Source organism: Podarcis melisellensis (assembly GCF_964234715.1).
Source record: "Podarcis melisellensis genome assembly, chromosome: 2".
Classification (NCBI taxonomy): Eukaryota; Metazoa; Chordata; class Lepidosauria; order Squamata; family Lacertidae; genus Podarcis; species Podarcis melisellensis.
The window spans coordinates 48,362,064-48,379,528 of NC_138529.1; the positions used below are offsets into that span (position 1 = coordinate 48,362,064).

Consider the following 17,465-nt stretch of genomic DNA (forward strand, 5'->3'; position numbering starts at 1 on the left):
TAATTCTGACAATTTTGAGGGCAGTTGTATAAAATCTATTTATGAAGAGCCTCATTATCGCCATTCCTTGTGAGACTGTAGAGTTGTTTTCTGTATGGGATCTCTTACTCATCCGGCTTCCATTTGAAAGATACCAGAGGATTCATGGGTAGATGCTAAATTAATCAAAATACATTCAGACCACAGGCTAGCTGGTGCAAATACAATATTATTATGTGAGGTGGCCTTGGCAACACAGTGTAGCTAGGAACAAATGCAAAAACACCCATGTGCGCATCTTGGACATATTTGTGTCCTGCCAGTGCTCTGGCAAGTAAAACCCTGCCAAAGCCTTTGAGAAAACCTTGAAAATGATTTGCAGATTTCTGGAATTCTGACACTTGCTGTGACAGTTGATAACAATGTGAATTATTATAGCCACTGAAGAAGTGTTGAAGGCTAAGCTGTCGCACAATTTATAATTATACTTATGAAATGCCAATCATTATGACAAGTGGGCTTGGGGTGAATAAGGATAACTTGTACTCTGCTGGAAGCCTGTGTATGTCGCTGTGTGTTTGTGTGTCTGTGAATTCTGTGCAGCAGGCAGGGGCATAGCTAGGGCTTTTGCTGCCTGGGGCGGTCACTTAGTTTGCCGCCCCTCTCACTGTCTCTCATACGAGAGTCTCGCCAACTTGCCATGGTCCTCCCCTCTGCTCCGACTGTCCTTCCCTTCTTTTCCTCCCACTTCCCAAGCGGTGGGAAGGAACTCAGTTCCTGTCATCTTAGACTCCACCTCTTCTTTGCTTTACTTAATGCCTCATCATGTTCTTTTGTTTCTCTAGCTTCAACTACAGACAGAGCTCAAGCACCTATTCCTGCCAGGCAAAAGCACCCAAAAATAGTGCAAAGCAGGAGCAATAAGGGAGAATGTAATCTCTCATACCTGCATGCTGCTTCTGTGGACAGCTATAATACTGCTCAAGTACGGTGGATTTAGGTGGTGTCATAGGCGTCCCCCCCCGTGCCAGCAACAAGCCTCTTGGGCCTTCTCATGGCCTGCTACAGGCATGTGAAAGCCCAGTGGGGCTCGTTGCAGTCACTGGATGGCCCAGTGAGGCCTGGCGCAGCGATTCTTGCCCTTAATGGAGGGGGGCTTAGCCCCATTCCATTTGGGGGGGGGTCTGAGGTCCCCTCAGCCATAGGGAGTTGGTGGTATGGTCAGATGAGGGCTGCCATCTTAAACCTTCCCAAATCTAAGTAAGTGCTTCACAAAATTCCACGTTTAAGCAGGAGTGGGATTGGGGCTGCTCCGATGGGAAGGGAGGCATTGCCCTGCCCAAGCCTCAACGTGGCGGTTGAGGTCAAGGCGACAGCGGCCCCTCTGCCACCACCATCGCTGCAGCATCAACGCCCCAAATGTGTAGTAATTAATTAATTAAAGTGTCCCCGGATTCATTGAAAAAAAATCTGGTAACCTTAAGTTACAGGCACAATATCTCCCATAAAGGCACTGTCTTTAGAGACCAGCCACCCAACGTTGGGGTTGATGTACTAATCACTCCTCCGCTAGAACACCCAACTGCAGTCTTTTATGTTTTCCTCTTCCTTGCATAGAATGCTGATCAGTTGGATTCCATAAACTGATTCCCTTCCTGGCAGCAGCCCTTTCTTCTTAAACTTTTCTTTGCTATCAACAGCCTCAAATATGCCTATGGAGCTATTAGCGATTAATTCATCTCCAAATGGTGATTATGGGGTCTGTAATGAATACTAATATGACTTATTTTCCTCCCTAGCAGGCCTTTTGCATTTTGCAACATTGCCTTGTTTTATAGATTATTCATATGTAACAATGGTTAAATATGCAAATTTACAGCAGATAACTCTCTCCAGAGGGGAAGAGCAGAGCTGCCCCTGGGCCCCGTTTAGAAAATTAAAAACAGAGGGTGACTAATACATTGGTATAATAACTATCCCTATTTCCCAGCCTAAGGATTTTCTTTTTGGGGGCCAGTTCTTCCTCTGTTTTTGCTTACAGCTGCTTGAGCACCTTCAGAGAATTTCAAGGGCAGACACAAGACTTTTCTGTCATTTCTGTAGCACCACTCTGCACATTGCTTCTATTTTTCTTTCACATCTTCAGGGAAAAAAAGCCACACCTGCTTTCAGATATAATCTTTACCCACTTATTATGGGAATAAAAAATTAGATAGGTAAATATGAACCCTTTCCCCCAGAAACCTGCCCTGGAGCTCATGGGCATGGTAGCTTTGGATTAAATAGACTACATACTCAGAAAGCTGTGGTGACTTTATCCACAGAAACTTAAAATGGCTGTGGTGTGGTCTTCCTACGTTTCTGTGTTGTGAGCTTTTCATTAACTCCTTAGTTTATTTTAAATTTGGTGTTTTGCTTGTGATTTGCAGTAGTGGGTGGCATGGTTGAAATGACACTCAAATGACCTCCTGACAGCTGAGTTATTGCTGTATGCTGGGAAGGAGAGGAATGGCGAGGCAGCAGGGAGGTGGGTTGGTGCAAAAGTAGTGATCAAACTAATCTGGCACTCTTGCTGATGCCATTGTACTATGCTAACTTCCCCACCACCTGGCCACTCCCCCTCTCCTTCCTAGGAAGAAGTGACTCAGTGGTCAGAAGCTGGGTTGAAGAGGCAATCTTCAGGGGGAAAACTGGAATGCAGGGTGCGCGAGCAACTTATTGAGTTGCACATCTTTGGTCTCTGAAATCTTGCTTAGCTCAAAGAAGCTAGCGCAATTTAAAACTTCTTCTCCCTGCAGCAATGTACCCGAATCTAAAGGCAATTTATATTTATTGTAGTGTTGGATGCAGTAGCACTTGATGTTGTGACAAACTGAAAATTATCTAGTCCAGCATTGTTAATTCTGACTGGCAGTGGCTCTCCGGTGTCTTAAAGAGAGGTCTTCCCTTTATTACCTGCAACCTTTAAATTGAAGCTACTGGTGGTTGAACTTGGGACCTGAGTTATGGTCCACCTTCCGGGAAGCAGAATCAATTCTACACAGCAGGAGTACTTAATTTACACATTTCAGATCTCCAAATGTGCGCTTTCTTGGCAGCCAGCACAGCATAAACTGATGCAGATTAGGATTTTAAAAGTGTATTTATTTATTTATTGGTGCTACTACACATATTGTGTTTCACACATTGTATAATTCGACAGGAGAAAAGCGTGAATTCCTTGTGTTACCTTGAATAGCATGTACAATCGATATTCCCTAGTATACCACCCACCATGAACACGAGTTGCAGCATTGACTTGTTAATATCACAACAGAGGAGCCACACAAAATGGGCTTTCAAACATTCACATGCTGTGGCCTTTCAAATCATTGCAGTGTTCTGTTCCAAACTCCTACTGTTTTGATTTGAGCTAGAAGAGAGGTTTTTGAGCAGACTGCTGCTCTGCAGTAACCAAACAGTACCAATCTGTTTGCTGTTTGGAAAGATGATTTCTAGGAGTTTGGTACACTGTGAGTTAAATCTGGCAAAACAAAGTAGAGACTGATGGAATGTGATTACATGACAGCTGTTCAATGGCTTTTGTAGCAGGATCCCTCACACCAGCTCCTGGCTGGTATCCATATCTTTAATAAAACTAATAGTAAAGGTTTGCCTTATACAAAGAATTATACATTCAGTGGTTATAAAGAACTAATCTCTTAATCTCTTATTTTAAAGTATTCATGTTTGTAGCTCCAAGTCAGCAACTGTAAACCCTAAAATTTGATGATTTGGGCTTTGGGGAATGTCTAGTATAGAAGAAAAACATCAGAGTGATGAACCCTAGAGAGTTGCTCTCCAGTGGTCTGCTAAACACTCCTTCTCCACACATTGGAGAACCGATTGATAACAGAAAGGTATAAGGTACTTAGCTAAATAGACTCCAGTCATACCTGTGGTTAAGGGAACAAGCCTACACTCAAAGGATACTGCAGATCTCCCTCTTTGAAGAGAGTAGCTTCCCCAGTGTGGCAGCAGAAAGGAGCCGTAACTCTCGCTGACATGCTAGTGCTTCCTCATGTGTTGCAGAGCCAGAAACGGCAATCCAGGGGCATGCTGGGAGTATGTGGGGGAAGGTTGTGGATCTGTAAGCTCCAAAGCGCCCTCATTTCCTGCCCCCTAGAGGCCCTGGAGATGGTGGGGTTAATTCCTTCCCATTGCGATCAATGAGATAGACTCTTGAAAAGAAAAAGAAAGAAAAGGATGGAAAAACCCCAGGAAAAGTCTTCACTCACCTTCCACATTGCCTAGCAGCAGCAGCAGATGCAGCAATTGGCTCTGCCCACCCAGGAAGGTAGGATTACTCTGTAAATTATTCAAGGCCTGAAATGGCCAGATTTTATGTATGCTTCTTTTTGCAACATAGGCAAGTGAGTGTTCCCAGGGTATCAAGTTTTGCTTGGCAGTTTATTCATTTGGAGTTCAGCGGAGAAGATTAGAATACAGCAAATGTGACATCAGTGGAGCTTTGGGGAATATTTCTATGGAATTGGGGCTGATCTACTTCTTCAGTGCTTTTTTTTATTTAAATATATGTGCTTTGTACCTCAGTTTGAATGAGATTGACCTAGAAAAAACCCACATAGAAGATACTGCCTGTAGTTAAAGTGATTTAAAAGATAATAACTACTGGATGCAATCTAGATGGGTGTGCACTGGAAGTGCAGAACTCCTCTGAATGATTTTGCTAGCCTTATAGAAATGCATTTTGCTTCCGTCAGATTTCCTCTGACTCCCCACCCCCCACCCCCTGCCGCAAACCCTCCAAATTCACTCTTGTGTACATATACAGATTTGATTTAAAAGTATTTCCTCTCCGTTTCTGATTCACAGACGTCTAAAACTGCTTTTCAAAAAGCAGTTTGGGAGTTTTACACAAGAACCACTGGAAGGCAGAGAAAAATGCATCTCCTCAGCCTCTCCAGATGCTGTTGGTCTATAACACCCATCATGCATGACCATTAGTTGTGTTGGCTGGAGCTGGTGGGACTTTTAGAAAACAGACTCTGTCTCTACTACCTTTCCAATAACAGAACAGAAGTGTGTGTTTTTTGGCTGTGCCCTAAAATGCAACTGACGAACCAGGATCGTGTGGCACATAGCAGGCTGACATCCTGGTTGTTGAGCGTGCTGTAGCTTCTGTGCCATGCTGTCGTCATTCCTGAGTCTGACAATATGTTCAGAGTCTATACAGTGGCAGTTGTGACTAATCTCGCCTAACCTTGGTTGCCAGAGTTTAACTGGGAGCTTAGCATGCTTTAGTGGGAGTCGATGGAACTTGCCCCTTATCACATTTTAAAATATGCCTTTGTTCCTATTGGTATTCATCCTTTTTTATTCGTTCATATGCTAACTTCTTCTTTTTTAAAAAGTTGGATCACTAACTAGTTCAGGCACTTAATTAATTAAATGAATTGGATCCATCTCATGTAGATTAATGGCAAACTTTTAGGAGTTGAATATGATTACATCAGATGACTAAAATGATAACTATTAAATTTGAGACAATAACTTTTTAAATGTTCTAATAATTTTTATATACTAATATACCACATCCACAGAATTCAGTTAAGTATATTTGCCCACCAAGAGAGAGCAAGGTACTATATCCCACCACCGAATATTTGTTCCATGTTGGTTTGCACAGCAAGGAACAGAAAATGCAATTGCAGCTCATTACAGACATTCTTGCTTTTTCTCTTTCCTAATAGCAAATAACATAGAACGTCATTAGATTAATCTATGGTAAAGACACATTTTGAATGCAGGGCACAGTTCTAGGCATTCAATCTCAAAAAGCAACAGGATCAGGGGCGTAGCTAGTTGCTCTGGCACCTGGAGCGGCGGGGGGCAGTGCGATCTGCCCATGGGGACATCACGGTGATCTGCCCATGGGGGTGGCGTGCCAATCCACACACAGAGTCTGCCTGGCAGACGCAAGCCCCATGCTGCCGTTTCGGACGGCGTGGGGCCCAAACCACCATGTCACTCCCGGAGAGACACGTGGCTTTGTCGCGCTACAGGCCAGGCCCCGCGATAATTGCCACCCCCTGTGGTGTGCCATTTTGTCATCCCCCCTCAAGGATGACACCCAGGGCAGACTGCCCTCCCCGCACCGCCCTTCCTACGCCCCTGAACAGAATACCAAAGAACTTTAAAGAGTACAGAAATGAAACTAAAATGATCAGGGCATTTTATGAGGAAAGGATCTGATCCGACTAAGCAATTTTTATATTTTTAATTTCAACTTTATTGAGGCCCAAATGAGATAGGTTTACTGCCAATAATAGCAGTTACTGATCTAGCTCACCATTCCTACTCTGTTCTTACTTGTGTTCTGATGACAACAGCAGCCTCCATAGTCAACAGCCAATATTGTGGGGTATTGCTTGGGAAATACTCTGTGCATTTATGATGTGGATAAGCACTGCTAGACATGGCAGAGTAGGAGGAGAGAGTTAAGTACAAGGCTGTGGTTTTCACAGTAGATACCTAAGACTGAAACACATTTGTTAACAGTTCTTTGCATTGTACCCTTTGCTTTGGACAATTTTGTATTGCCTTTTGCATTTTGGAAAGCCTTGCGTTCTGAGGAGTAGCTCAGGGTCATCATGTGAACTACTCAGTCATTTCTGATTGAAAAATCAGTCACACTCCAACATCATTTGGCATATAAATCTGTAGAAATGCCATTTTAGCTCCCCGTTTTGTTAGTTTGGGTCTTTCTTTGTCCTTGTGTAAGGCAATCTGTTTCTAAATGGAGTCAAGGTAAATGCAGGATAATTACCAGTCTCATACTACTCACACATTTCATGAATTCTTGGGAAACAAATTAACTTGGTTGGGGGCATAGGCCAGATCCTGGAGGCTTCTGGTTTATGTAGAAGAAAAGGTCACAAATCTGAACTCATTTGTTTTTCTTTTGAATAATCTGTTATTGGCAAGTCTGATAGTGCCAATCTATCTGCCACTTGAGGACCTTGAACCAGCTCGCAAATACCTTTGTCAGGGCACAGCATCAGTAGTCAGAACCATAACATCCCCAGACACTCATCACTTATCAGACATAGCCAATATTGGTCAGAGTTTTAGCATACCGCTCAGGTCTTACATCGACCAGAAGATCAGACCTCTTGCCATTATAATCTTGTATTGATGTAGCTGCTGTTTGGAAGGACAATCATCTCTCCAATGTGACATTTGTTTAAAATTGTTCTGTAAATTTTATGTGTTAAGGGTTGTGTGGGGTGGTTTATGAAAACCTGGTAGTTGAGCAGTGTGTTTTCCCAAAATGATTTGTGATCTGAGAAATTACTTGAAGAGTGCCCTGACTACAGCATAAAGAATTAACAAGTAGGTCAGGATGGGGGGGGGCTGGATTTACGTGTAGGAGCTGCTTTCTTTTTATTAAGAGCAAAGCTTCTTTTATTTTTATATAAAAAGTGTGTATATGCAAAGGTAGCGTAGCCTACAGTTTTTAAGAACCTCTCTTTTAATAAAGATTAATGTCCTGTTATCAACCAAGTCAGGGGAAAGGTGGTTGAGGTGTGTTCTTCTGGTGCAGACATCTCCAGATAATCTTACTGCCAGTTGATATATTGTAATCTAAAGTACTAAAATGACAGTAATCCTAATCATGTCGGACTACTTGAAATGCATCATTGGAAGGTGGTGGCTCTAATGTTGCATGCATAAAACACTGAGGTGTAGGGAAAGGTGATTAACAGTGCAATTTAAAGAAAGTTTGCCAAGAATTAAATGCAGTTTGAATTCAAAGGCATTTACTTCCCATTAGTACCGTATTTTCCCATGTATAAGACTAGGCTTTTTTCCTAAGAAATTATGTCAAAAATTAGGGGGCGTCTTATACACAGATAGTGCCGAGGCCATTTTCTGAAATCCGAGTTCCCCAAAATAGGGGGTGTCTTATACACGGGGGTGTCTTATAGGTGGAAAAATACGGTAAATCCCTGCACTGGTCTCTATTTAGGGTTTAGGATTGTAGGACTATAGATGTGTTAGAAGGAATATAGAGTAGGAACATAGAGTAAGTTTGGTATAGACTACATGGATTCTTTTTTAAGAGACAATTTTGTTGACTATTTGGCGTGTAGCCTGCCCTGGGGTTCAGGGATGAAAGATTATATATATATATATATATATATATATATATATATATATATATATATATATGGTTTTCATATTTTAAGAAGTAAAAATCCAGACACAAAAAGTTGTTGAGCTTTTTAAAGGAAAGTTGTTGAGCTTTGTGTTGAGCAATATGTCCTTTTAAAAAATAACTCTTTTACAACTGTGTGTGTATGTGTCTACACACACACATATATAATTAAGAAACATACTTTGACCACATTTAGTAATTTTGTAGAATGTAGCATGAATACAAACACTCTGTGTTCCATATATGTGTAATTGATATGCTATATAGCAAGCAAAGAGACTTGGGCTGTGTTTATTGGCATGCTTTTCCACGCAAAGAGTGAGAATCAATAGTTCTCTTATTAAAGAGAGAGCAGGGACTATAATTCAGGAACTGCAGGCCACTTAGCTATTAACAGAATTATGATTTCCTGTCCAGTAGAAAAATGTCAATAATTTCACCGTACTGAGAGAATCCACTGGGGCACAAAACTCATGGTCTGAATAACACATTGGCTCACATAATGGATTGTGTATTCTGGAGCATTAGGAGCTGAAGAGTTACTGGGGGCAGTGCAAATATACCAAACACATAATATATTGTGAAATCTTGTAAATGGTTACTTCACACAGTCATTTTTGTGGTTGTTCTTGGGAGTGAAAATGCCTGGAGTCATGCTGGGGAATTTCAGTTGAATTGGTGGTGTACATTTACTCTGTGAAGCCATTTCCAAGATTGTAGGAAGCCATTGTAATGTTGAAATGGCTTCAAAGTGTGTTGACATCCTGCTGGTTCATGGTACATTTCTTCATGTTATCCCATATTAGACTGGATCCAAGTTGCTGAGATCTAGTATTTATTTGCAAAGGTGTGCATAGAGAAGACTTTTAGGAAATGAAAGTGATGCTTGATGATGTTCGACATCCTGACAATCTGGAACAGGGATTCTCAAAGTGTGGTCCTCAGATCACCAGTGGTTCATGAGCATCACCCAGGTGGTTCACACTTGCATCTAATGTGTGTGTCAAGAACTGTGTGAGCAATTGCTGCTTCATTGTTCTTAGAACCTAGACTTCCCATGTGAAAGCTCTGGGAACCCTGTCCTCTTTTTCACTTGGCTACTCTAGAAACAAGAGTGGAGGAACAAGGGGCAGCTTGGTTGCCCGCCATTGTTTCCATCTTTTGGGTTTCTAAATTCAAACTTGGATGGAACCTTCATTTTTGTCTAATTTGGTAGAGATCTTCTAAGACTCTAAAAATACAATAACTGTGCAAGGAAGCAGCATGCCTCCCTTTCCCCTTTCCCGCTGCAGGAAATATATGCTCCTGAATAAGAAAAAGGAGATGTACCAACTAACTGAACAAAAGCAATAGCAATACTTGAGTGTTGCAATTATATTTGGATGGAGTTTGGAAGCCAGCAGAAAATACATTCTATACTAGTTTCTATAAAATATCAGTCACTGTTGAGAAAAAGCTTACAAGTTCCAGACGGGAAAGTTTATATACCAAACTCCAGATCTCTGACAGCATGAAGTCAGACATAAGGGAGAAATGCATTCAGATTAAAATAATATAACCCAAAGAATCCTCGAATTACAGCATAATAAATAAAATTCCACGGGGCTGTAGCAAAGTTTAGAAGTAGTCTGTATGCTTGCTCTCCGCAGGTAGACTGGCAGATGCAGTTGTGAAAATGTTCTTTTTTATGGAAAGCAGCTGGTAGTTCACTAGCATATACACTTGGGAAATTATGCACTAAGAAGTCAGTTGCAGGATGTATAAGGCCAGACTATTGATGCTGAAGTTTAAAATCAAAAGGCTCTCCAGATATATAAAACCAAATCTATGCTCATCATGGGATCCTGTTCAAGTAAAGAAAATACGTAAATTTGAGTGACTCTTCTTTCCACTGCAATAAATGGGTTGTATGGGTTGTGCCTAGTGCTTCCTCAGGTATGTAATGAGTAGGAGTTTCCAGCAGTAACCTTTTCAAGATGCGTCTGATAAGGAGGGCATGAAGGCAAAAGACTTTCCTCGTTGATTGCCCGCAGCACTTGTATTTATAGGTACTCTATATATAAACTCTTAATATGGAGATTCCATTTAAACCATTATGGCTCATCCCTGTTGATAAGACATACCACCCCATGATCAGCCATTGATATCAGATGTCATTTTCATTTTCCCACTAGAATTGTCCAGATCTCCCCACCCCCACCCCCGAGTCTGTTTACAGTAACTCTGAGATTCTCCAACGAGAACTACCAATATGCTGTGTGCCAAGCACTCTGCTTCATTGTTTTAGCTATGCCAGAAGTACATTGAGCTTTCCTACTAGACTTGCCTTAGCAATGTGCAAGAGTTGATTTCTCCCGTCTGTAGCTGGAGAACTTTGAGGTTGCATCTGAATCTGAAGAAGCTGATGGAAATCTGGTGCATATGTAATAAGTGATTACCATGGTCCATGCGCATTTATTCTCATAGTTTGCTGTTGAACATGTCTGTTCCCTCCTCATGATGAAAACCATGTGGTTATTTTATGTTTGCAATTAAGGATTGTAATTAAGCCACACTGTTGGCTAGAAGCTGAAGGCATGGCAAGTTGTCATCTGTTAGCCCGGTTGTCTGGTTTGTTTTTAAATTACATATAGAAGGGGAAAGTATTATCCACATTGAGCCCTGCAGCATAGTTTAGGCCCTGCTTGTAATTCACATCATTCAATTTAAATTACTGCTATATAGAGGGAAGACTCAGCCCATGGTGATGTAAAGAGGGAGGTTTAGAAGTACCATGATTCTTCCTCCCCTTCATTACTAAGTGTCACAGGAGACATTTATCTTTCTGTCACTGCTGTTCTGTACTCTCTGGAATTTAATAGATGTTACTTTTTTTTTACTGTAGTTATAGACATGTATTACATACACATTAAGAGCCTGGGGAGTGTCGTTTGAACAGAGCATGAATTGTAGAGCAAGCAAAGAAAGCAATATATATTTATGGGGGGTTGCTAGTCTCCAAAGTGGGAACAATGGGACTCATGAGCTGTTCTTCATTTTTATTCATTTATGGGCACAGTCTTGAAGGCACAAAGTAGAGCTTTTTCAGAAATGCAGAGCCCACCCACTCTGCACAGGCACAGCATTTCAGACTACTCTGGTGAAGGTGAGGAGGGAAGGTTCAGGAGCTGCTCACAAGAGGGCAGCTGTTAAGGAAAAGAAGAAAAAACAAAGTCCCTCTGCATGAATAGTCCAGTATCTAGCTGGATTGCAATCTGTGACTATATTCTAGTCCTTCGTTACATATGCATAAATTATAGTGGTCTGAACAGCACATATTAGGCACACTCTGTATCCCACTTTTGGGGGCCTAGAATATGGCCTGGACACTGCTGAGTTACACAATTTTCAGTATTACCTACTGTTTATTACTATTGCAGTAGTAAAATTTAATAAGCAGTTTAGTAACTAAGGAGTTAAATGTGCAATTTTGAAGCAAAAATCCACCTTTAGAATTTTCTTTCCTGTTCACTTCAGCTTATGTCCTTTTATCTTCTCATATATTGCACTTGCACAAGCTTTTCTGTACACAGTTCAGCAGTAGAACTTCGCCACTGTGGCCAGTTGCAATCGATAGCCTTATTCTCCATGAATTTGTCTAGTCCTCTTTTAAAGCTGTCTAAGCTCCTATATCCTGTGGGAACAAATTCCAGAGTTTAACTATGTGATGTATGGAGAAGTATATTCCAACTGTCCTGAATATTCCAAACATTCAGTTTCATGGGATGGTCCAAAGTCCTAGAATTTTGAGAGAGGGAGAAAAGAGATCTCAAATGAACTGATTTGAAACTGGCTTGTTACTGGCCTACCTGGAAGTAGATATGGACAAATCTGTCAATTTTGGTTTTTCTCCATTTCTTGTTTCCCCCCTATGTTCACTTCTCCACATTTACATATAAGCTCCTCATGAAAATTCACCAACATTTTAAAGTGAATTTATTCTATGGACACATTTTTGTATACAATTTTGCCAAACATTTTGCAAACCAATTTTCCTCAATTTAATGCATTTTTGTACCTTAGTTTCATTAATATATGCATTTTTGTACTCGTTATGTGATTAGAGAACTGTACTGGAAAATTCAGAAAAGTGCAAATTTTGAAGGATGGCTGTGTTCATTTTGCATACTGTTTTGGAAAGTACAGATTAGGTAGGTGGTGACTATGATGAGGACCTTCTAGGTGTTGTCACTCTGGTTATGCAATAGTCTGGCAGTGCAACTTTTTCTGATGTCATCTTTATGGCCATTTCAGGGCCAAGTGAAGACTTTTGCTAACATTCACCTTGGCCTTTTGAACATACTGTGTTCTTTAAATAATGTTTTCATGTTCCAAGTTATGTTTTGGTTTATAATCTTAGATGCTGATTAGCGCCCCACCCCCACCCCCCGCTGCTAGAAAATTCTAAGGCTGTTGTTACTCCAGCTGTCTAATCATTGCATTGCACCTTTACACTGCATTATTTGTTCTATAAGCTTCCCAGAGAACATATGGTGAGAGCCATCCATACAAATATGGGAAATAAATAGTAAAATAAATAAAACTGAAGAATCTAGCTGTACATTCAGGTGCTTTTACTCTTTGGGCCACCATGACAGCATAGCGGAATAAGGAAATGCTCTTAGGCTGCTCTTTACTGCACTGCAGAGCTACCACTGCAGAATACTGCAGTTACCAATTCTGCATGGATCATGTGACCCAAGAGTCCAATAGAGTTCTACCTGGTTTAATAAAGCTGTTAACTCTGCCTCTGACTCCTTAGCTGAGCAACTTGTCATTTCAGCAGAATTAGAGGTGCTATTAAATTGCCCACTCCCAGTTGCCTAGTTGGCCACCTGCAACTCCCCGCAACTGTATATAACTTGGGCAGTGCTTACAATGTGTCCCTAGATTTGAGCCAACAGTTTCACTCACCCTGCTTTATTTCAAACCCAGCAGATTCCAGGGGGTTCTGTCATTAATAGCTACTCTGACCATATTTCCTTATTTCTGTTGACCAATGTATTCTAGCTGTTGTGAGATCATTTCTCGTGTGTTTATCCAGGAGGTATTTTATTTCTAGATTTAACCCATAAAAGCAATATCAAAGTAGCTTCACCATCTATTTTGCCAGGAGATGTTTAAAGGAAGTTTGTAAGTTTTGGTTGCCACCTAGTGTTCTAACATGATTCAGACACGTTTGTCAGGTTAGAAGCCGTAGATAGAGAAAATTTGTGTGTGCATCTTCAGTGACAGTTTGCCATATCACAAATGAAAAGAAAACTGCAATGACAAAATCTAAACACGAATCGTGGTTAAAATTAAAATACAGGGAATGTGGAGGTTTGGTTGATGAGACAACAGATGCCAGTAAGTGCATCTGTTTACATTAGGCCTTAAGAAAGTGGGATGTAATTGGCATAACTGTCAGGGTAAATATGAGGGCTCTGGGCACAGCAAGGAAACGACTGATTATTTCCCTAATTAGGAAACACTTGTGAAAATTCCAGACAATGACAGTCATTAAGCATCTAGAAAGTGCATCCTTTTTTGCAAGACTGACAACCTAGCAGCCTGTAAAATGAAGGCAACTAGGTGGATTTTATGTGACCCCCAGTAGAAGAGCTTTATGTGGCACCCTAGTGGTCCTATCCAGTTTTAATGACATTGTAACATGTTTGTCTGCAGTTTCACTTGGGTGCCTCCAGACAGTCACTTTTTGGGTGACTCAAGGGATTCAAGTGCACATCAGAAATTCAGGTTGGTGCAATTAAAGTGTTATGTTGACCTATCACAACCAATCCTCTTTCAAGAATGGACTTTTGCAGTTAGGGAAGTGATGGGGAAATGTGCTGAAAAGTGTGAGGCGAACAAAAGGTTGACCGGATGATGTATGAACAATTGCAAAAAATAAAATAAAAATGAATTCTCTGCAAAGACTGGACATAGTCTAACCTCCGCATGAGTTTTGTGCAAACAAATCAGGACATATGCTCAGTGAGCAGGTCTTCTGGAGATACACTTATAAAGAAAAAGAAAATGCTTTTAAATGGTAAGAAAACATTTTCATAGGTTGCACCTCCTCCCCCTCTGCAGCCACAACCCCCCAGAAAAAGCCTAAGGGTTTGGAGGGACCCTTTGGAACAAGATTGGTGTATACGAGCTTTCACAGTGCTGCTAGTTCCAGCTTAGAGAAGCAGCATTTACTTACAGCACCTAAAACACCAGAGTATTTAAAAGTCTACAGAGCAAAGCTCTACTTGATGCTCTTTCTCAGATGCCATTAGGCAGCCTTTGGAAGTTCATATGAATCGTTATATATTGTTATATAATATAGTGTTGAGTCCAGGATAAGTTTTAAACATACCGTACAAAAAGTTGTTGGGGTATAAGGACACTGCATATTCTGTGGGGAAGGCTGGAGGAAACTATGCTAGACATTAATCACAACTGTGAGGCAGGAGAGAGGCCTGAAGGTAAAATTATTTGAGTTAGGCAGGGTAGGGGACTGGAATTAGCAGCAGGCTGGATCCTTCTCACCCACCCACCCACCTCCCATGGGTCAAGTTTGACAGGCGGGCAGAGTCCTGCACTTCAAATGCACCGCTGATCAACTAATTGTTGGCACTTTCAACAGGCTGCCAATCAGCTGATCAGCAGTGCCTCAAACACCCTCCCTTTGGGTCCATCTACATCTTAACCTGCCCCACATCTGACACCAGGTGGACATTTCTTGGCTGAAATAGCCTCACAGGCCAAATGGGGATGTCCAATGTGCCTTATTATTTTTTGTTTGTTTATATGTATACCAACCATCTGACTGGGTTGCCCCAGCCATCCTGAGTGGTTTCCAACAAATTAAAAACATTAAGGACCACGAGAAAGCTGTTCCTCACTGCTAGGTGAAGGCCTCATAGCAAATTCATGGTGGGGCTCAGATTTTATTCACAGACTTTCTTCTGTAGGTTTGTGGAAGTGTGTGTGTGTTCAGTGCAGAACTAGAGGGAACTCTCTTGAATTTGCTCATGTGGGAATGCTGTTTTGGGGTCATGCTGCATATTTTCACTTCTGCCACAAGTACCAGGCACACACTTAGCTGAACACTGTCCTCAACCTGTTTTTCGTTTCTTTTGTTTTACTTCTTCAGATATTGAAGGCTCCCATATTGTACCACTGAAACATGAGAGCACTCACACAATGCTTTTTTGCAAGCAAAAAGCAGTGAACTTGAGCCAGTCATCTCTCTCCTCTACTCCACACCACACATTTAATGTGAAGGTTCTCAACCTGTGGGCTGCACGCCAATAGTGGTCTACAGGCTGTATTCACGTGGTCAGTGGAAAGGTTGTAGAAGCATCAAACAATTACAGTGGTACCTCTGGTTACGTACTTAATTTGTTTCGGAGGACCGTTCTTAACATGAAACTGTACTTAACCTGAAGCACCACTTTAGCTAATGGGGCCTCCTGCTGCCGCCGTGCCACTGCTGCATGATTTCTGTTCTCATCCTGAAGCAAAGTTCTTAACCCGAGGTACTATTTCTGGGTTAGCGGAGTCTGTAACCTGAAGCGTCTGTAACCCGAGGTACCACTGTATCTACATGGCCCTGTGCTTGATTTATTTTTGTCTGACAATGGAGATTGAGACCATTTTGGATAGGGCTGGATTTTCAAACAGGGTAACAAAGCCCTGGCTCAGAACCTGAGATTCCTTAAAATATAGCACTGGTGCAGTCTACTAATTATTCCTTAAAATTTTACTAGTTAAAGGGCTCTTTCTCAGCCCAAGGCTGTGTTTCTCATACCCCAGTACTGGTTTGGAGAAGGAGGTTGTTATTTATATTTATATTTATCCATTGCATTAGAAAGGTAAGATTGTGATAATTAATGTACAAGTTATGCACTTTGGGTGGAATTCAACATCATGTTATTACAGATGCACAAGCATTTCAGTTTGCTGAATGTAACAATCATCCTCTCTTACCCACCCACCCCACTGTTCTGGGGGCTCTCCAAATCCCAGGTGCAGGGAGAGGAGGAGGGAAAGCCCTGTTGCACACGCAGAAACAAGGTTTGTGTGTTGAATCCCCACCCTGTGATTTGTAGAACAGAAAAAAGCATTAGTGGCCCACCTGGATCCTCAGCAATTTTCAAGTGGTCCATGAAGAAGAAGGAGAAAATGAGAACCCCCAATTTAGTGCATATTTTTCTTTTATGTATTTAGTTCTTTCAAGGCTGTCTACTCTTCCTGTCTAAGGCTGGAACATGATTTTTTTAAAAAATAACAGCAGCAACAACCAGGAGTCTGGCTGCCTCCTTTTTCCTTCATTTCACACAAGCTAAGAACAAGATGGTTCTACCCAGAGGAAGGCTGTGAACTTTCAATTAGAAGGGGGCAGAGTTTTGCATTACTTGTGCTGAATCAATGCTAGCCCACGTAAAGCATTAAAGGAATAGTGCAGGGTCATATCGCAAGCCAGGAATATTTTTTGTATTTATTAAAGCATTTATATGCACCACTCGGGGCAGCCTATACCATTAAAAATTATAATGTCATAAAAACAATAGTATAAAATAAACTACCAATGAGACAGGATTAGCAATTCTATCCAAGTTTATATATGTGATATATGCAGCAGGAAAGTTTATAGAGGAGTGTTAAATTATTAGATCATTTATTGAACCAGAATAGACAGCAGAGGGCAGCATTACGCTTACCATCTCATGTCAAATGAACTGGAGTGAATGTGGTTTATATCTCCTGCACCTGTTTGAGCTATTAAGTTAGTGAAGCTTATAAATAAGTTTGACTGTTAATAAAATATTCATGCTGTAATAAGTTTCTGCTGCAGAATTTTATTATTCTGGAGTGGTAAAATCTTATTACTCTGGGAATGCATGTTGAATATTTCAAAGAGGGGGAACAGCGCCATTCACACACGCGTGTGCTGGGACATGGTAGCCACTTGGAAATGTATGGCAAGTGATTTGCTTGGAGTGTCTCACCCACAACATCTCTTACGGTTTTCAAAACAAGAATGCAGCATTAGTTTCACCCTGGTTTGTGTTCGCATGCCGAATCTCGACAAAACCATTTGGAGACCTGCTTACCCAGACAGGATGCCGTTTAGACCTGTCTTTGTCAGGCAGTTGTATTTTCAAGTGGCTGTCACGTTGAAAATACATTAAAGTGACTGTCACACTGAGCCTAAGATGGCTTTTACATCATGAGCCTCTAGCATTGCTTT

General features: G+C 41.3%; 1 protein-coding gene across 10 annotated transcripts in view; it reads left to right on the plus strand.

Annotated features, from left to right (window-relative positions):
• Positions 1-17,465, plus strand: part of LOC309363121 (A-type potassium channel modulatory protein KCNIP1) — a 552,464-nt gene that overhangs the window by 376,628 nt on the left and 158,371 nt on the right. For 2 of the 10 annotated variants that reach the window (XM_081899214.1, XM_081899218.1), the window contains exon 1: positions 4,114-4,315. The exons of the other annotated variants lie outside the window; for them this stretch is intronic. In XM_081899214.1, the coding sequence (XP_081755340.1) occupies positions 4,285-4,315 (31 nt within the window). In that variant the 5' untranslated portion in view covers positions 4,114-4,284. Of the gene's footprint in view, positions 1-4,113; positions 4,316-17,465 lie in introns of those variants that run through there. 10 annotated transcript variants of the gene reach the window in all.